At 49.1% G+C, this 21,201-nt stretch overlaps 1 protein-coding gene across 2 annotated transcripts in view; it reads right to left on the reverse strand.

Annotated features, from left to right (window-relative positions):
* Positions 1-21,201, reverse strand: part of LRRC6 (leucine rich repeat containing 6) — a 62,204-nt gene that overhangs the window by 40,399 nt on the left and 604 nt on the right. Inside the window, exon 2 of one of the 2 annotated variants that reach the window (XM_030553846.1) lies at positions 7,038-7,205. In XM_030553846.1, the coding sequence (XP_030409706.1) occupies positions 7,038-7,205 (168 nt within the window). Of the gene's footprint in view, positions 1-7,037; positions 7,225-21,201 lie in introns of those variants that run through there. The other variant, XM_030553845.1, reaches the window with a different exon arrangement.

Below are 21,201 nucleotides of genomic sequence, written 5' to 3' on the forward strand. Positions count from 1 at the left end.
TTTAACCAGTTCCTTATCCACCTTTCAATTTTCATATTGATTCCCATCTTTTCCAATTTAACTAATAATTCCCCATGTGGAACCGTGTCAAATGCCTTACTGAAATCGAGGTAAACTAGATCCACTGCGTTTCCTTTGTCTAAAAAATCTGTTACCTTCTCAAAGAAGGAGATCAGGTTGGTTTGGCACGATCTACCTTTTGTAAAACCATATTGTATTTTGTCCCAATTACCATTGACCTTAATGTCCTTAACTACTTTCTCCTTCAAAATTTTTTCCAAGACCTTACATACTACAGATGTCAAACTAACAGGCCTATAGTTGCTTGGATCACCTTTTTCCACTTTCCTTTTGTGAATGTACCAATGACCTGGAAACAAATCAGTCACAAGAACATACAATTTTGCTAAAAATAATAATGGTGAACAATAGCCATTATATTCAAAGTAGGCTGCTTGTCCTCCATGACACTGGACACTAAACCTGCAATAAGCACAGCCATTTTGTAAAGCAAAAGGGCTAGTCATTTCACTAATGTTGTTTTGTAGCTGCTGTACTTGGTCATTTGATAAAATATGTAGTGAAGTACGTTAATTGTTTATCCACAGAAAATTCTACATCTCACAGTGCATTAGCTGGCTTTTATAATGCAGGATACTTGTGCAGTTGCAGATTTAGCTTCAAAACCTTCTCAAGTAATTTAGCAAAACTAGTTTGAAATAGGACAGCTTATTTCACACATTATATGGGGACCTGCCATGGAGTAAGAAGATGAAGAAATTTCATTTTAATGTTTCTACTAGAATCTGTAGGAGAACTAGCCTGAATAAGTACTTCTAAAATTGTTTAATGTGCAGTGATTCAGGAAGCTGAGATGCTACCGAGGAAGTGGAGAATGGAGCTCAGACATGTAATGCTAATGGCAATAGATTCCTAGCACATGTCCAGACAGATGGCGCTCAGAAAGAAGTTTAGCTTTATGAGTTTAAGAACAAACTTTATGAGTTTAAGAACAAAAGCTGAAGAACCAGGAGGAAATAGAATGATAGCATCCTGCTGACCTAGAGATGATCATTCTTTGTGTCAAAAGCATTCCCAGTACAGATGCCAAGATTTCAAGGCCATATCTGAGAATCTTTCCTTGATTCTAAATGAAGTCCCATTTAGGTGAGAGAAGCTTTAACACCCCTTGAGACTCTAGAGACTTTTTTTGTGGCAAAGTACTGTATAATCTCTGTAAGTCATTTGTGTTGCCTAGCATGTCCCTTTCAAACTGCAGAGTACTGCATTTCACTGAGAACACTATGTGCTGGAGAGAGACTGAGTTCATAGAAGAGAATGGAGCAGAGAGATTTCTTTTGTAAAATAATCCTACAAAGAAGTAAACTAGACAGAAATATTATTAAACCTATATAGTGCAAAGGGCACAGGAGATGGTCTTATGTTGTTTCCTTTGAGGCAAAAAACAAACTTCACGGACATTGTGTCCAAGAATCATCCCTGATAGATTGTGACAACGTGGCAGAAATGTATGAATGAAGAAAGCAAGAAAGATAACTTTTTCTAATTTATTTTTTCCCCAAGATACTAAGCCAAATTTATCCCAGGTGTAATTCTGCTGAAAAATAAGTTACAATAGGGATTAATTTAACTCAGTAGATTCAGCAATTTTGCCACTCGTGTTGCTCCACCTGCTGAGCAAATACAAAGATAGTACAGACTGCCAGTGAAGCAATAGAGTATCCCATTAATCCTTTTCCCCCATGCTGGGCATTCCCCAAATGAGCTTCCAAGATAACTAATCAAGAAAAATTAACAACCTGGGACCCAGGACATGGCTCTTTTCTCCACAAACAACTGCAAAATACATCTTTGTCCTATGAGAATGTCTGGCAATCCTTACCTGTGGGAAATAACAGTGATAACACCAGATACAAGAGAGAGAAAGAGGAAAAGAAATGGAGCAGTAAATAAACGTTACCACACCAATCCCAGAAAGAGAGGGAAAAAAAAGACAAAAGCCATGGCTTTTTAATATATATGTCACACGTATCGTAGGTCTACAACATCTTGAGCATCTCCAGCTGCAAGCTGCATCCAATTAAGTCATAAAATCCACCCTATAATGTCTAAAAATGTATGTAAGCTGAACCATTTAGCTGTCATACATATTTTCCCTGCTGAGGCAGTAATAGGTCTAATAGGACCCTGTGAAGACAGTACTTTTTTGTGATTTCAGATGCCATTCATAGTGGATGAGGACAATTTTTCAGCTACTTCTTGAAGTAATTTCCTTGTCCTACCAGCTTCCACCTCCTGCTTATGTCTTGGCACCGAGACATTTGTGTGATGGCACTAACTGCCTCTGTTGAGAAAATGTGAAGTTGAGTGTCATCAACATATTAATGGTGTTGGAGCCCATGGCATCTCATGAACTCTTCCATATGTCTGTGTTGAAGACGAGAAACAAGACTGTTCCCTGAAGCACTGAATGATTGGCCAGTTGCACCACCAATTCTATGATGTCTTTCATGCTGCTCACTATCACCTTACTCTACTTAAAAGTTGGAGATGGATCTAACAGTATAAGCAATAAGGTTATGTCCATAGCCATCAAACAATTATCCATGAACTCTGCCACAGACATCTTCATGTCTTGTTCTAAAGCCTAACTTACGTTTTGTCTATACTACAAAATTAAATCGACCTAAGTTAGGTCTATGTACAGCCATTGCACTAATTACTGCAGTGGTTCATGTCCACATTATGTCCCTTCTGTTGGTGGTCCCCTCTTACCAGGAGAGCTTTCACTGACTTAACTGTGTAGGACATTTTGGGGCACTAACAGCTGAAAAGCCTTTCACTGCTCCTGGGCTGACAGCCCTGGCTATCCAATCCCACCAGCAGAGCTGACAGCCAACCGGCAACGTAAGTAATGCAGTGTCTGCACAGACACTGTGTCACCCTTACTACATCAACCTAAGTGCTATGCCTCTAGTGGAAGTGAAGTTATTAGGCTGATGTAGTGGCAACTTACACAGGCGGGAGTAACATTGTAGTGTAGACACTTACAGAGTTAGGACAACATAAGGCAACTAACTCTGTAGTGTACACTAAGCCTGAGATGAGTCCAGAATGTTAGCAAGGTCAGGTGTTAGAGTTTATTCATCACCACATTGGTGATTTTCACTTAGGAAACGGAGATTCGAAACAGTATGGTAGCTGGCAAGTTCACTGGCCAAGGGCATTGGTTTCTTGAGAAACAACTAGATGTATTTTGCGGTGCTGGACATATTGTGTCTCTGATGATTTTGGTCTGTAGTCACGGGGACGTTTCACCTCTTTCATGTGCTAGGTAAGTAAGACTTAAAGAGGTAGTTCAGAAGAGGATGTGTGACATCAAGAATTAGCGTTGGCAAGCAAAATCCATGGAGATTCATAGCTTTGCTGATCAACATATGAGATGCTTTTTTCTTGCAATGAAAACCATCTGTGGGCCAAGCTCAAGTGGCACAACTGCTCTGCAATCTTAGGAAAGATCCAGCCTTCTTAAAGACAATGGAACCCTCAAGCAATGTTGGAAGGAACACTTTGAGGCTCTATTGAACCATGAATCAGAAGTCTCAGCTGCCACCATTGAGTCCATTCCTCAGTATCCAGTAAAAGAACCTTGTCGACTCCACATCTTCCGAGGAAGTTTGGCATGCCATCACTCAGACTAGAAACAAAAAGGCACCAGGCCCAGATGGCATCCCTGTGGAAGTCTTCAAAGCTAGTGGAATAGCAGTCATGCAAAAACTTTATCAACTTCTTTTTAGAATGTGGGTTAATGAGGAAATTCTACCCAACCTAAAGAATGCCAACATTGTGACCATTTTTAAGAAAGGGGACAAGTCAATGTGCGGGAATTATCAAGGTTTTGCCCTCTTCTCCATTGCCGGGAAGATTCTTGTTCACATCCTTTTGAACCTCTCCTCTTTCTTGCCAAAAACATCTTCCAGAATCCCAGTGTGGTTTCAGACTGTCTTGGGGCACAACTGATATGATTTTTGTTGCATGACAGATCCAACAGAAGTGTAGAGAACAACACCAGCTGTTGTTTATGACATTTATTGACCTAAGGCCTTTGATTCCATCAATTGTGAAGTGTTATGGTAGGTGCTGTCTAGGATCAGTTATCCACTGAAGTTTGTTCACATTCTCAGGCTACTTCATGATGGTGTGACGACCACCATACTCTGTAATGGGCTGGAGACAGACCCATTCACCAGACATACTGGTGTTAAGCAGGGCTGTGTTATTGCCCCAACCCGTTTTTTCCATCTATCTTGCTGTGATCTTGATTCTTATTCATGACCGCCTTTCTTCTGGAATTGGGATTGAGTATTGTATGAATAGGCAGCTCTTCAGCAGCTTCATTCTAAAACTAAGGTCACCAGGACTGTTATTATTGACGTTCAGTCTGCCGACAACTGTGCTATCCTCATGCACACCAAGGCTGACTTGCAATCCACCCTAGATCTTTTCTCAGGTGCCTATCATAGCCTGGGACTTTCCCTCAACAATGGGAAGACAAAGATGCTCCACCAGCCTGCTCCAGCACAAGTTGCCCCTCCTTCTCCCTCAAATTGTCATCAGTAGTGAACTCTTGGAAAATGTTGAACATTTCCCTTAGCCACCTTTCCCAGGCAGCCAATCTTAATGTAGAGATTGAACATAGGTCCATTGTGCCAGCGCATCCTTCGGAAAGTTGCTTTGTTGTGGATCTGTGGTTGGAAACTAAGATACTGGTCTACAGTGCAGTAGTCATCCCTGCTCTTCTTTATGGGTGTGTGACATGGATGACATACTGAAGTCATCTTAAGCGTCCAGAGTGGTACCACCAGCGCTGCCTTAGGAAGATTCTCCTTATCAGATGGGAAGATCATCGTATCAGTGCCAGTGCTGTCTTTGCAGCTAACAACACCAGCGTTGAGATGAAGATTATGAAACATCAACTTCAGTGAGCTGGCCAGTGTGTGCAGATGACTGATACTCATCTTCCAAAGCAATTACTCTTTTCTCAACTTAGTTATGGTAAGAGAACTCAGAAATAGAGAAAACACTACAAGGACACCCTGAAAGTATATCTTAAGGGAGGCATTGACCCCATGAATTGCAAAGAGCTGGCTGGCAATAGACTGCAGTGCTGTTGCATCATACATCAAGCCTCAGCCCGTTTTGAAGAGAATCGCCTTGCTCAAGAGAAATGGCAGAGGAAGGAAAGTGTACAGCATCCTGGCCAGCAGTTGTGCTCTCTCCAAGCAACCACCTGTCATATATGTGAAAAAATCTGTAAAGCATGGATTGGACTCCTCAGCCATCGTAAGTCTCATCAATGACTTTTTGTCTCCTGGCAGACAATATCCTCATATTGAGGGATAGCTGCTATCCCCAACAATGCGATTTTCTTGGGAGTCAGCTGCACTGTAGTGCAAACTCTATCTGGAAATCACATGCACTCCCATCTACTAGTGGTCTACATTAAGCTAATTAAAGAATAAATGTGCATCTTATTAAAAATGAGATCAGCTGCAAGGAGCTGTTGTGCAACTGATGCTCTGTAAGATAATTAATTGAAAGAGCACTGTGATGCCCCAGACTAGCCTACTAGAAATGTGAGGCCTATCAGAAGGACACTGCAACAACCAGAATGAGATCCTCACCATCCCTGCTCTGACCCTTTGATGCACTAAAGCAATATAACAGAGCCCTAAAAGCCCTGATTCTGACTGGGGGATCATTATCCTAGCATAAGTACTGCAGAAGATAGCTGTAAGGATGCTCTCTAAAGACCCAATCACATGAAGGTCCCTCTGAAGATCCCATGGGGATGTGCTAAGGGGTGGGGGAATCAGGGTAGGAAGAACGGAGTGTCAGGTGCAGAGCCACAATACAGAGCACAGCAGAGATCTCATGCAGTGCTGCAGCCTACAGGGCAGCCTGGCAAAGCTACTGTAATTTAGGCCCCCAGGTCTGTCCAAATTACTCTGGGAGCCTCTCTAGCCCTCAGAGCAGCCCAGGATCAGGAGGGCACAAAGCTGTGTGTCTTGAAGTAATATTGAGCTGTTTCCTCATTTAAAAAAAAAACTCATAAGACACATGCTAATCACCTCTAATTAATGACTTCCTTTTGTTGCTTCCTATCCCTCATCCTTCACCAATATATCTTCTATTTGGATTTTAAGATTTTCTAGCCAAGAACTTTGTCTTATATTTGGTTTTAAAGGGCCCAGTAAACAATTGAAGCTATTTCAGTTACAACAGATTCTCTGTAGGTCCAGGTCTACAAAGCCCAGGCCTAGTGTAGTTTCACATCAGTCTGTGAGATGCTTACAGGCAAAATTTTGCCACTCACTTGCAGAGTTTCGCTATCAACATATAAAGGAATTATTATAAGAACTCATGAAATAATAGGCTAAAAGTGAACTTTCTGTACACCTTTACATATCAGCATACTCTGATGTCTCTTATGAATTAGGGAAGAAACAAGTGGGGTCAAAGTAATTATTTTTAGGATTGTACTTGAGCTGGAGGATTTCCTGGTATCAGCATAGAGTGTGCTAGTTCCCTGATACTGTTATTTATACTGAGTACCAGAGTGTTTGCTTTATTCACTATAAGAAAGACATAAAAAATAAATCTTTAACAAAATACGTTTTTAGCAAAAAAAGATCCATGCCTTTTTATCTATCAACATTTTTTAAAAAATAAAATCATTTTGAGACCTATATACGGTTGATAATTCCTAACTGTTTGTTCTCTCTTTCAGCTATTAGGGCCCAATCCTCTGAGATGCTGAGCACCTTAACTCCCACTTAAGTCAATAGAAGTTGAGGGTGCTCAGAATCTTTCAGGATTAGGATATTTACTGATTCCCTTGTTGCTCATTTCTTTCCACTCCCTTAAACTCAAAAGCTTATGGCCATTTTCTTGACCTCAGATATATGCATGTAACTCAGTTTAAAAAAAACAACAACAATGAATAAAACACTTACCGATTTTTGGAATTAGGTTATTTTGAAGATAGAGGATTTTTAAATCTCGACATAATTTGTCAATGTATTCTAGTTTTTCTATTTCCTGTTGGTGCAAGGAGATTTCTTCCAGGGAAAAAAGTTCACAGTTGTTATGCTCTGCACGTTGTCTAAGAAGTTCTTCAGTGACTGCAAGACACATCACCATGTAATGGAAACTGACTTTATGGAGGGAATTTTCTGGTAATCTACTAAGGAAGTTAATTAAATCTTTTCTTTGTCCTTAATAAACAGACATTCAACACAAACACCAATTATAATACCTACTACTACAAAATTAGCAAGAGACATGATGCCTCAGCATATTCTGCCATGATAGCTATCACTGTGTGAATCAAATTGACATTATTTTTGACACAAGGAATTATGAAGTTGGTGGTCTTCCCTGGGGACAAAATTTGACCCTGCCATAAACTGGTACAAGTCCCATTGTCTTCAATATAGGTCAGACTGTTGGCTGATTTGTGCAGCAGTGCAAAGGAGGAAGGGGGTATTGTATGCTTGCTCTGAACTCTCAGTCTTCGCTGACCACGGATAGCAACTGTGAGTGGGATGCAGGGGAGGGAGAGGGGAGCAGCAGGTTAAAGGAACATTTGTATGTCAGACTTTTACTCTGCAAGGTGGGAAACTGAGGGTTACACATCCTTCCATTGGCTCACCCCTCTCTATTGCATCAAACGTAAGCTACTTGATTTCACTTTCAAGACCCACCATGGCGTCCACCCACCCTATCAATCATCTCTCATTCACTATTGAGATGTCAGTCTCCATCACCCACTTGTTACATTTTCAAACAAGCACCTTGGTGTTTTCTACCTCTTACACTTGGAAGGAGCTCCCCATAAACATCTGCAAGGCTAACTCATTATTCTCCTTCAAATCCCGCTTTAAAACTCTCTTTCCGCCTGATTCCTAAAAAAAACTGGATAAAGATTAGCCTGCTGGTGTGCTGAGACCACTGCCTATCATGCTGATCAATAGAATCTCGTTGTTTCCTTGTACTCCCCCAGCTGTCTGTATCCATTGTGACAAAGTTCCTCCTCTACCCTGGTGGGTCCTGCGCTTATTGGCTGATTTGCTCACTTCAGTGATCTTCTCCACAGTCTCGGTCAATTTCTCCTGTGTCTGATCAGGAGTGGGGAGGTTTGGGGGGAACCTGGGCCCGCGCTCTACTCTGGGTTCCAGCCCAGGGCACTGTGGATTGCATCTGTCTATAGTGCCTCCTGTCAAAGCTGCATGACAGCTACAACTCCCTGGGCTACTTCTCCATGGCCTCCTAGAAACACCTTCTTTATCCTCACCACAGGACCTTCCTCCTGGTGTCTGATAATGCTTGCACTCCTTAGTCCTCCAGCAGCACACCCTCTCACTCTCAGCTCCTTGCACCTTTTGCTCCCAGCTCCTCACACACACTTTCTCTCCTCTGGCTCTCCCTCACCTGACTGGAGTGAGCTCCTTTTTAAACCCAGGTGCCCTGATTAGCCTGCCTTGATTGGCTGCAAGTGTTCTAATCAGCTGGTCTGCCTTAATTGGTTCTAGCAGGTTCCTGATTACTCTAGTGCAGCCCCTGCTCTGGTCACTCAGGGAACAGAAAACTACTCATCCAGTGACCAGTATATTTGCCCTCTACCAGACTCCTGTACCCTACTGGTTTGGATCTGTCACATTTCCCTCCCCCCTGCTCAACACCAAGGGGTTGGGCAGTTTGGGATGCCAGACAGTGCACACATGACAAGCCATCAGCATTGCCGTGATGGCTCCCTGCTCTGTGTTGCACACGGAACTGGAAAGATTGGAGGGATAAGAACCACCTGGTCACCCCTGTGTTCTTTTTCTTGTTCCTTTGCATCCATTGAAGAGGGGCATGGTCGGTCACGAGGACAAATCTGCACCCAAGCAAGTAGTAGCGCAATGCTTCCATGGCCCATTTTACGGCAAGGCACTCTCTCTGCACCAGTGCATATTTTTATTCCCACGGAAAGAGTTTCCTACTGAGGTAGAGAATCGAGTGTTCCTCCTGCCCGACCATCTGTGATAGAATGGCCCCCAACCCTACTTCTGATGCATCTGTCTGCAGGATAAATTCTTTGGTGAAATCAGGGTCTATCAGTACAGGGTTACTGCAGAGGGCAGTCCTTAGGTCTGTGAATGCTTCCTCTGCTGCACCAGGCCATCTTACCAGATCAGGTCCACGAGCTTTTACTACGTCTGTCAGGGGGCTTGCCCTTGTGGCAAAGTGGGGGATAAATCGTCGGTAATATCCCACTACATCTAGGAAAGCCCGGACTTGTTTCTTGCGATGTGGTCGGGGCCAATTTTGGGGTTTTACCAGACCTTTTCCCACAATGTAGCCAAGATATTTGGTCTCCGTAAATCTCACGGCGCACGTGGCAGGGTTTGCTGTAAGGCCAGCTAGCCTGAAAGTATCAAAGACTGTCTCCACCTTCTCTAGGTGGGTTTCCCAGTCTGGGGTATGAATGATCACATCGTCCAAGTAGGCAGCAGAATAACTGGTATGCGGGCATAATAGCTTGTCCATGAGGCATGGGAAAGTAGCTGGGGCCCCATGCAGTCCAAAAGGAAGGACAGTATATTGAAAAAGACCCTCTGGTGTAGAGAATGCAGTCTTTTCCTTTGCGTCTTCCACAAGGGGAATCTGCCAGTACCCCTTTGTCAAGTCTAGGATAGTCAAGTACCGGGCATTACCCAGACGGTCCACTAGCTCATCTATGCGAGGTATGGGGTATGCGTCAAACTGAGATACTTCATTTAGTCGCTGGAAGTCATTACAAAACCTTGTGGTGCCATCAGGTTTGGGCACCAGCACAATTGGGCTGGACCACTGACTGTGGGATTCTTCGATGATCCCCAACTCCAGCATTTTTTTTTACTTTTGCTTTTGTTTCCTCCCTTTTGGCCATTGGTACCCAATAGGGCCTCATTGTTATTCTGGCCCCAGGGATCGTAACGATGTGGTGATATGCCTCGGTTGTTCGACCTGAGTTTGTCAAGAACACATCTTGGTTCCAGAAGATCATCTCAGACACCTCATTCTTCTGGTCTGGTGTTAAAGCGGGAGACACTCTCACCTGTCTGGAAGGCTTTTTTTCCTGGGTTAGGTCTTTTTGGACAGTTATGCACGCCTCCTGTGCATGCCAGGGTTTCAGAAGGTTAATGTGATAAATCTGTTCTTGTTTTTGGCGTCCTGGCTGCTGTACCTTGTAGGTTACTTCCCCCACAGGTTCAACCACCTCATACGGCCACTGCCATTGGGCCAGAAGCTTGTTTTCTGCCGTAGGTACCAACACCATCACCCGATCCCCTGATTGGAACTGTTGGACTTTTGCCTGGCGATTGTAATGGGTTCTCTGGGTCTCTTGTGCCTTTTCCAAATGTTCCCGTACAATAGAGGTGACCCGGGCTATCTGGTCTCGCATCTGTATTACATGTTCTATTATATTTCTCCCCTCATTGGGTTCCTCTTCCCAGATCTCTTTGGCGATATCTAGTACGCCACGGGGGTGATGCCCGTATAATAACTCGAAGGGGGAAAACCCAGTTGAGGCCTGAGGTACCTCCTGGATAGCTAACATAAGATAAGGTAGCAGGATGTCCCTATTCTTCCCGTCCTGACTTACCACCTTCCGTATCATAGCCCTGAGGGTTCGGTTAAACCTTTCTACCAAACCAACAGTCTGCGGATGGTAGACTGAAGTTCTTAGGGTATGTATATGAAGCAGCGTACAGAGGTGCTTCATTAGCTTTGACATAAATGGGGTTTCTTGGTCTATTAATATCTCCTTTGGCAGCCCTACTCGGGCAAAGATCCCCACCAGCTCTTTGGCTATCGTTTTAGAAGCTGGGTTCCGCAGGGGGACGGCTTCTGGGTAGCGAATAGCATAGTACAAAACAACAAGTATATATTGGTGGCCCCGAACCGTCTTCTCCAGGGGTCCCACTAGGTCCATGGCTATTCGCTCAAAGGGGACCTCTATGATGGGAAGGGGCACTAAAGGTGCCCTCAGGTGGGGATGGGGACTGTGCAGCTGACACTCCGGGCAGGACGCACAGTACCTCCGCCCTTCTTCATGTACACCGGGCCAGAAGAACTGTCGTAGGATTCGTGCCAGGATCTTCTCTACCCCCAAATGCCCCCAAAAAAGATGACTATGAGCAAGACTTCATACAGTGTTCTGGTGTTTTTGAGGTACTAGGATCTGCTGTATCTTCTGCCCCTGTACTGGTGCAACCCGGTATAAGAGATTCTTCTTCTTTATGAAGTAGGGTCCTGGTCCCTGGGTTTTCCCTTCCACGGGGACCCCATCTATTTCAGTCACCTCCTTCCTAATGTTGTCGTACCTTGGGTCTTCAGCCTGGTCCTGTCCAAAATTTCCTCTCCCAGGGCTAATCTGCCCAAGAACTAGGGGTCCAGTCTCTGTTGCCTCTACTGGTTCAGAAGCGTTAGTGATTGGGGTCAGACTCAGGTGCTTCTCCCTCCTTGGTGGCCTCCTTTTCAGTTGCTCGGGTCCGCCAACCTACGAGAGCAACCCTCTGGCTTTGAGTCAGTATTCGGGTTCGCAAGGCCTTAGCTGCCCTCCTTTCCCTTTTCGGCTTTCTACGCTGTCTGGGTATGGAAAATAAATCTGGGGATATTTCAGAGAAGACTGGGGGTTGACAGTCTACTGTGGATGTCTCACTAATTTCAGGGTTCCCCTCTTTCTCCAATTCTCCTACTGTGAGTAAGTCTCCAAACCCTGGGAAGTCCCTCCCTATGAGCACCGGGTATGGGAGTTTAGGGACTACACCTGCTGCTACCTCAGTAGTGTTCCCTTGAATCTCAATTTTTACTGGGATGGTGGGGTAATAACCAACTGTCCCATGGACACATGTTATCCCCATATGCTTAGCCCGTACCAGCTGACTACACTTCACGAGCTTCCCCAAGACAAGCGTGATAGCACTCCCCGAATCAACCAGTGCCGTGGTCTCTAACCCATTTAGTTTTACTAGTCTGGTGTATATATGTGGGGTTAGTGAGATCCCCACAAGGTGGATTAGGGAGCATGGGTCTGCCCAGTTCCCCAGGTTGCATTGCATAGGCTCCTCCGCATTGGGACACTGTGCAGCTATATGTCCCCACTCCTCGCAGGCATAACATGTGTATGGGGCCCTAGGCATTCCCCGGTCTCTTGGTTTGGGCAGTCTAACATCACGATCCTCTTCTCCCTCAGTGCTCAGACTCTTTGTGGCTTCTGGTGGGCCTTCAGCCCCTCTCTTTTTCCACCTGTGATCTCCTGGTTGCCCAGTCACTCGAGCTCTAGGGCTTGGTGCTGCTAGTTTAAGCCGGGGTGCCTCTTCCTTAACTGGTCAGGTCAGCTCCCTCGCTGTCCTTCGCCTCTCTACTAGTGCAACAACCTCATCATAGGTGGAGGGGTTGTTCTGGCTTACCCAGGCATGAAGGTCTGGCAGAAGTCCCCTCATGTATCGGTCGATGACCAGAACCTCTAGTATCTCTTTTAGACTCCGGGACTCCGTTCGCAACCACTTTCATGCGAGATGGATGAGGTCATACAATTGGAACCACAGGGCTTTCTATTCCTGGTATCTCCACTCGTGATACCACTGGGCCCACACTGCGGCCATTATCCCAGATCTGGCCAGGATCTCTGCTTTTAGCTGGGGGTAGTCTGCTGCAGCCTCTTCAGGCAGATCATAGTAGGCCTTCTGGGCCTCCTCACACAGGAATGGGGCAAGGATGCCAGACCACTGATCTTGAGGTCAGGCCTCCTGTAGGGCTGTCCTCTCAAAGGCCAGAAGGTATGCCTCTACATCATCCTCCCGTGTCATTTTCTGCCGCGCTGTACATACCGAATCTCACTTCTAACACCAGTTGTGACAAAGTTCCTCCTCTACCTTGGTGGGTCCTACGCTTATTGGCTAATTTGCTCACTTCAGTGATCTTCTCCACAGTCTCGGTCAATTTCTCCTGTGTCTGATCAGGAGTGGGGAGGTTTGGGGGGAACCTGGGCCTGTGCTCTACTCTGGATTCCAGCCTAGGGCACTGTGGATTGCAGCTGTCTATAGTGCCTCCTGTAACAGCTGCATGACAGCTACAACTCCCTGGGCTACTTCCCCATGGCCTCCTCCAAACACCTTCTTTATCCTCACCACAGGACCTTCCTCCTGGTGTCTGATAATGCTTGCACTCCTTAGTCCTCCAGCAGCACAGCCTCTCACTCTCAGCTCCTTGCACCTTTTGCTCCCAGCTCCTCACATACACTTTCTCTCCTCTGGCTCCCCCTCCCCTGACTGGAGTGAGCTCCTTTTTAAAAGCCAAGTGCCCTGATTAGCCTGCCTTGATTGGCTGCAGGTGTTCTAATCAGCCGGTCTGCCTTAATTGGTTCTAGCAGGTTCCTGATTACTCTAGTGCAGCCCCTGCTCTGGTCACTTAGGGAACAGAAAACTACTCACCCAGTGACCAGTATATTTGCCCTCTACCAGACTCCTGTACCCTACTGGTTTGGATCTGTCACACTATCTGTTGTTTCTTGTCTTAAACAGATTATAAACTCTTTGGGGGCAGGAATCATCTTTTTATTCTGTTTGTACAGCACCTAGCACAATGGGCTTTTGGTTCATGACTGGGACTCCTAGAAAGTACTGTAATACAAATAAATAATAATTAACAACATAGAGGAGGTCAAAACTGGAGAGGACTGAGTGGGGCAGCAAGTAGACATGAGATAGGATAGACCAAACAAATTGAGATTTGAATACTTGTAGGGTAATTTTGAATTGCGTTTGGACATGGCTAGAAAACCAATGAAGATGACAGAAGAGGAGGCTAGTGTTTTTAGCACCCTAAGCGCACGGCCATTTCGCCGCCCCACGCTGGTCCGCGGCTCCGGTGGAGCTGCTGCAGGCATGCCTGTGGGAGGTCCACCAGAGCCGTGGGAGCAGCAGACCGTCCGCAGGAATGCCTGCGGCAGGTCCACTGGAGCCACGGGACCAGGGGACCCTCCACAGGCATGCCTGCGGCAGGTCCACTGGAACTGCCTGCCGCCTCCCCCCCAGCAAAATGCCGCCCCCCAATAATCCTGGCGCCCTAGGCGATTGCCTAGACCACCTAAATGGAAGCGCCGGCCCCGAGAGAAGGGCAATATGAGTCCATTCTTATAGTAAGAGTGAAATGCTGGCTGTAGCATACAGTAGTGGTTCTCAATGTTTTTTCATTAGTGAACCCCTAAAAAATTCCAAATGGAGGTTGGGACCCCTTTGGAAATCTTAGACATACTGTCTGCAGACCACAGGCTGAAAACTACTGTTGTATGGTAAAGACAACTTTTCACGGTCCCCTTAGAGCAGCAGTTCTCAAACTGTGGGGTGGGACCCCAAAGTGGGTCAGGATCCCATTTTAATGGGGTCACCAGAGCTGGCTTAGACGTGCTGGGGCCTGGGACTGAAGCTGAAGCCTGAGTCCACCGCCCGGGGACGAATCTGAAGCCCAAGGACTTCAGCCATGGGCATCAGGGCTCAGGTTATAGGCCCCCTGCCTTGGGCTGAAGCCTGGGGGCTTTGGCTTCTCCCCTGCAGGGTGGTGGGGCTCGGGGCTTTTCCTCCCCCAACCCAGGGTGGTGGGACTCGGGCAGGCTCAGGCTTTGGTATCCTCTCCTGGGGTCATGTAGTCATTTTTGTTGTCAGAAGGGGATCACAATGCAATGAAGTTTGAGAACCCCTGCCTTAGACATAGTCTGCAGACCAGCAGGGGTCTGCAGACCACAGGTTGAGAACCACTGGCATACAGGATACCCTGAAGATTAAAGGGTAGCATTTGGAAAAAACAAGGAAAGGCAATATTGTAATAGCCAAGATCAGAAGATTACGGCACAGATAAAGATACCGGCAGAGATATGGTCAAATTAAAGAAGGGGAAAGATATAAATCCTCTTCTAGAAATAAAAAGCAAAAAAGAAAGATTGATACCAAGAGAGGTGAATGCTGGAGATAAAGAGCCTGATTCTCCACTGCCTTGTTTTATAGTTACTCTTAACTTGGTAGCATTTTACTCTCACTGCACAAGTGTACGTGACTACACTACAAAGTGCAAGGCAACGGCGAATTGGGCTTCCTGGCTTCCTGATCTTGCTTGGAGAGACTGATAATGTCAAAAATCACCCTCAAATCAAAAAGAAAAAGACCTGTGTCCAGAGGCAATTAGTTCACTAATATACCAGAGAAAAAGAGTGTCAGTATTGTGAAAAAAGTTGAAAGTCAACTGAAACCAGTAAATGCAGTGATTGGAAACATTTTCCTCTGAACTTTAATAATGTCAGAGAGACTGGAAACTGGATGGTAATTAGGAAGTGAGAGTTTTAGTCTGAAAATGGTGACACCAGACAAAGATCCATTGGAGCTAGTGAGTGATGATGTCAACTGGTGACAACAGGTGACAATTTATCCTTTAGGTGGTTAAGAGTGGGATTCCCAAAATGAGATGCTTTTATTCATAGAGGAGAAGACATCAGGAGAGCTGTGAGGAAGCTGAAAGAAATCGAAGCATGTGTTGGGCTGCAGATAAATCAAAAGACAATGATAAGCCTGGACTTAAGGCAGCAGTAAACTTTTCTAACATTATTTTAAGACTGAAAATACCACAGGTTCAGAAGATGAAGCCGCACTATTTCACACAGCAATGTCTTCTCTCAGCATGCATCTGCCAACTTCACACAGAGATGTTGATTTCCAAAGCACTAGTTTAGCCCAGCAGGGGACTGGCAGCATAACAGCAGTGGCAATATTCAATTAAAATAGATTAAGAGAAAGTGGAAAATCATAGAGTAAGGGAAAGCCATGAAGTCTAGAATCTCCCAGTGTTCCTATTCCTAATTGGTGTATATCATGTTACTCAGGGTGGTGATTCTCTGGACTGCGCGGCTGCAGAAAATGTCCCCGCAGAATTCCTGTGGTTCCCTGCAGAAAACAGCAGGGAATCAAAGGGAAGCCATGGGAGGGGGAGAGGGTGACCATGTGCGCAGTTTGTGGGGTGGGGGAGGGGATTGCCCCTCAAACAGAGGCAAAGCATGGGGGGTGGCACATGGGATTACGTGCCACTGACACCGCCCCTATTTCTGCAAATGCAGAGCTGCCCAGCTGAAGGAGGCTGTGTCTAGGGCTCTGCTGACTCTGCAGCTGAACGCAGCCTCTTGGGTCCTAGTGCCAGTTATGCTCCTTTCTGTGTACTGGGAGACTTCCTTTTTTCTGTGGAACAGTGAGTGCCCGTGGTGGGGCTGGGTAATGAGGGTGGGGACAATGAGAGAAGGGGGTGGGGAGAAGAAAGGGGGTGAATAGGGCAGGGGGAAGGGAATGTGGGAGTGAGGGGAGGAGGATGGAGAAGAAAAGGGGATAGGAGAATCCCGGGGGGGGAAGCGGGAGCCTGGCATGCGGCAGTTAGGACTCCCCTGTTAAGCAGGCCCATCGAATGCTCACCCCTGACAAGCCCTACCCCCTTCACCTGGACCCTCCAACAAGCTCCCCACACCCAGACCGCCACCCCACTGAGCCCAACCAGGTGCACCTGGACCACCACCCCATCAAGCAACACACCCCCAGCACCCCGACCTCCCCTGCTGAGCACAACCACCATCACCTTGATCCCCTGCAGAGTCCCATTGCCCCTGTACCTGGAACCCCCCAACAAGCCCTTGTGCATTCAGATCTCCAACTGAGTCACCTGCACCCAGATTGCCCCACACCTGTGTTGGTGTCACTCTGGCATAACCCTAGGTAATTTGGAAAGGTGATAGACCACAAGCGTCAATGAAGCCCTCCTGTTGTAGGCCTCAATGAACCAATGTTCCTCCATGTTAAACACTTTGTGTAACCTAGTGTAACCTAATGTACTAATAGCTACAAAAATGTAGTGTTAGCAGTTAGTTTTCGGTTGTAACAGCCAGTTCTCTGCTGTAATACATTAAAGCTAGGCTAAAGCATGCTCAAGGCCGTTTTAAGATACTGTGTACATGTCTCAGCAGAGGAGAGGGGGGAGGAAGGGGGAGACAAAAGATTGAATGAGAAAAGATACTGCAGCTGGATGGGAAAGGAGGGGGAAGTGAGAAATCAGCTAGTCAGCAAGAAAGTTTTGTAGTAAACAACTGGGATATAAAAGGAAGAAACTGCTTGTTTTAGGGGTGCAGGATCTGAGATTGTTATTTCTCCCTTGCACCTTATTTGAGCTCAAATAAATTTGGTTGTTTGCTTCTCCACCCTGGTGTGTTTATTGGCGCTTAAGCACTCTGGGCAACGAACCGCTGTTGCTTGCCTCTCGCACTGTTGTGTCTGCAACACCTGGATCCCCCCACATTGAGCCCCTCCACACTTGAATCCTGCTGGGCTGAGCCTGCCCAGCCACCAGGTGCACCTGGCACAGAAGTGCAGGGCACAGGGGTGTTTCTGGGGCAGGCCCAGCCCTTGCACTGTGTCAGGTCAGGTGCAGCCTCACTGATGAGTCCCTGTACTGGGGGAGGTAGGGGATTCAGGGTGATCTCCCACCTCAAAGAAGTCAGTGGCCTGTGCTTCTCACTGGAACCACATTTATTTATTGAAAAATAAAAATGTCAGAATTTTGCAGAATTTTAAAATATTGTGTTCATAATTTTTAGCACAGAATTTTAATTTTTTTGGTGCAGAATTCTCTCAGGAGTAATCAACTGTACCACCTTTCAGAGTGCACCATTTTACCTCTCAAAAATTATGATCTCATAACAGAGTCACTTTTAATGTCAGTCACTTTGAATGCCATTAAATACATGGACTGGAACGTACTTCAGGTTGTTCCCAGGAATTAATGATAACAGTTTACTTTCCCTACTTTTATTTAAGATTTTAAATTATGATGTAGCGGTGTCTATTTTTGGTTGGAAGAAGAAAAAGAGATGTTTATAAAGTCAGTATGATATCTCTAGGCCACAACATGTACATTCTCCCCTACCCCGAAGTTCTTCCATTAGCAAATGTCCTTGTGGAGACACTTTGATTTTCTGAAACTGACCACGTTTGCTGAACAATAGGGAGAAAAATAGCTAAAAAGGTAAACAAAGATGAACAGCTAGAGGTGTAATTGCTCCCTCCATCCACAGTGCACAATTATGTTTGCAAGCAGGATTCCCCAGGCTCTGGGGAAGCCTGGGGATGTGTAGTAGCTGAGGATGAGGAGGGCAGGAGGGGAGATGGGAAAGCCTGGGGATGGGTAGCGACTGGGGATTAGGTGGGAGGGGATGAGTAGGCTGGGAGAGCCTGGGGATGAATAGTGGTTGGGGCTGGAGGAGGGGGAAAGGGAGAAGCTGGGAATGAAGGGAAGGAAAGCTTGAGCATGGGTAGTTGCTGGGGATGAGAGGGGAGGGGAAGGAGGTTGGGGATTAAGGAGTAGGAGAGGCTGGGGGAGGGAAAGGGAGGTTGGGGAGATGAAGGGAGAGGAGGGAAGTCTGGGTAGATGTGGGAGCCTGGGGACGGGTAGTGGCTGGGGATGGGTAGTGGCTGGGGATGGAGGAGGTGGAAGGAGAGACGCAGGGGATGAAAACTTGGGGATAGGTAGTGGCTGGGGATGAAGGGAAGGGAAGGGAGATGGGGGAGCCGATGGGTAGCGGCTGGGAATAGGGGGGTAGGGGAGGGAGATGGGGGAGCCAATTGGGGGGTGGCTGAGGATGGGGGGAAGGGGAGGGGAGATGGGGGAGCCGGGGGAGCCAGTGGGTGGTGGCTGGAGATGGGGGGAGGGGAGATGGGGGAGCCGGTGGCTGGTGGCTGGGGATGGGAAGGGAGGGGAGGGGAGATGGGGGAGCCGGGGGAGCCAGTGGGTGGTGGCTGGAGATCGGGGGAGGGGAGATGGGGGAGCCAGTGGGTGGTGGCTGGGGATGGGGGGAGGGGAGGGAGATGAGGCAGCTGGTGGGTAGTGGCTGGGGATGGGGGAAGGGGAGGAAGATGGGGGAGCCGATGGCTGGGGATGGGGATGGGGAGGGAGATGAGGCAGGTGGTGGCTGGGGATGGGGGTGGGGAGGGAGATGGGGGAGCCAGTGGGTGGGGGCTGGGGATGGGGGAAGGGGAGGGAGATAGGGGAGCTGATGGCTGGTGGCTGGGGATGGGGGAAGGGGAGGGAGATGGGGGAGCCGATGGCTGGTGGCTGGGGATGGGAGAAGGGGGAGCCGGTGGCTGGTGGCTGGGGATGGGGAGGGAGATGCGGCAGCCGATGGGCAGTGGCTGGGGATGGGGGGAGGGGAGATGGGGCAGCCAGTGGGTGGTGGCTGGGGATGGGGGGAGGGGAGGGGAGATGGGGGAGCCGATGGCTGGTGACTGGGGATGGGGGGAGGGGAGGGGAGATGGGGGAGCCGATGGCTGGTGGCTGGGGATGCGAGAAGGGGGAGCCGGTGGCTGGTGGCTGGGGATGGGGAGGGGAGATGGAGCAGCCGATGGGCAGTGGCTGGGGATGGGGGGAGGGGAGGAGAGATGGAGCAGCCAGTGGGCAGTGGCTGGGGATGGGGAAGGGAGATGGGGGAGCCGGTGGATGGTGGCTGGGGATGGGGGATCCGATGGCTGGTGGCGGAGGGGGTAGGGGAGAGGAGATGGGGCAGCTGGTGGGTGGTGGCTGGGGATGGAGGGAGGGAAGGGGAGATGGGGCAGCCGGTGGGCAGTGGCTGGGAATGGGGAGGGGAGATGGGGCAGCCGGTGGGTAGTGGCTGGGGATGGGAGAGCCAGTGGCTGGGGATGGGGAGAGGAGATGGGGCAGCCGATGGGCAGTGACTGGGGATGGGGGGAGGTGGGGATGGGGCAGCCAGTGGGTGGTGGCTGGGGATGGAGGGAAGGGAGGGGAGATGGGGCAGCCGGTGGGCAGTGGCTGGGGATGGGGAGGGAGATGGGGCTGCTGGCAGATGGTGGCTGGGGATGGGAGATGGGGGATCCGATGGCTGGTGGCGGAGGGGGTAGGGGAGGGGAGATGGGGCAGCCGGTGGGTGGTGGCTGGGGATGGGGGGAGGGGAGGGGAGATGGGGCAGCCGGTGGGCAGTGGCTGGGGATGGGGAGGGGAGACGGGGGAGCCGGTGGGTGGTGGCAGGGGAGGGGAGCTGGGGGATCCGATGGCTGGTGGCGTGGGGGGGGTAGGGGAGGGGAGATGGGGCAGCCGGTGGGTGGTGGCGGGGGGGGTAGGGGAGGGGAGATGGGGGATCCGATGGCTGGTGGCGGGGGGGGTTGGGGAGGGGAGCTGGGGGATCCGATGGCTGGTGGCGGGGGGGGTAGGGGAGGGGAGATGGGGCAGCTGGTGGGCAGTGGCTGGGGATGGGGAGGGGAGATGGGGCAGCCGGTGGGTGGTGGCAGGGGGGGAGATGGGGGATCCGATGGCTGGTGGGGGGGGTAGGGGAGGGGAGATGGGGCAGCCGGTGAGTGGTGGCGGGGGAGGGGAGATGGGGGATCCGATGGCTGGTGGCGGGGGTGGGGGGTAGGGGAAGGGAGATGTGGCAGCCAGTGGGTGGTGGCAGGGGAGGGGAGATGGGGGATCCGATGGCTGGTGGGGGGGTAGGAGAGGGGAGATGGGGCAGCCGGTGAGTGGTGGCGGGAGAGGGGAGATGGGGGATCCGATGGCTGGTGGCGGGGGTGGGGGGGTAGGGGAAGGGAGATGTGGCAGCCGGTGGGCGGTGGCAGGGGAGGGGAGATGGGGGATCCGATGGCTGGTGGCGGAGGGGGTAGGAGAGAGGAGATGGGGGATCCGATGGCTGGTGGCTGGGGGTAGGGGAGAGGAGATGGGGCAGCCGGTGAGCAGTGGCTGGGGATGGGAGATGGGGGATCCGATGGCTGGTGGCGGGGGGGGTAGGGGAGGGGAGATGGGGCAGCCGGTGGGTGGTGGCGGGGGGGGTTAGGGGAGGGGAGATAGGGCAGCCGGTGGGCAGTGGCTGGGGATGGGGAGGGGAGATGGGGCAGCCGGTGGGTGGTGGCAGGGGAGGGAAATTGGGGATCCGATGGCTGGTGGCGGAGGGGGTAGGAGAGAGGAGATGGGGCAGCTGGTGGGCAGTGGCAGGGGAGGGGAGATGGGGGATCCGGTGGCGGGGGCGGGGGGGAGGGGAGGGGAGGGGAGATGGGGGATAGG

This window comes from Gopherus evgoodei, chromosome 2, assembly GCF_007399415.2.
Source record: "Gopherus evgoodei ecotype Sinaloan lineage chromosome 2, rGopEvg1_v1.p, whole genome shotgun sequence".
In the NCBI taxonomy this organism is placed as follows: domain Eukaryota; kingdom Metazoa; phylum Chordata; order Testudines; family Testudinidae; genus Gopherus; species Gopherus evgoodei.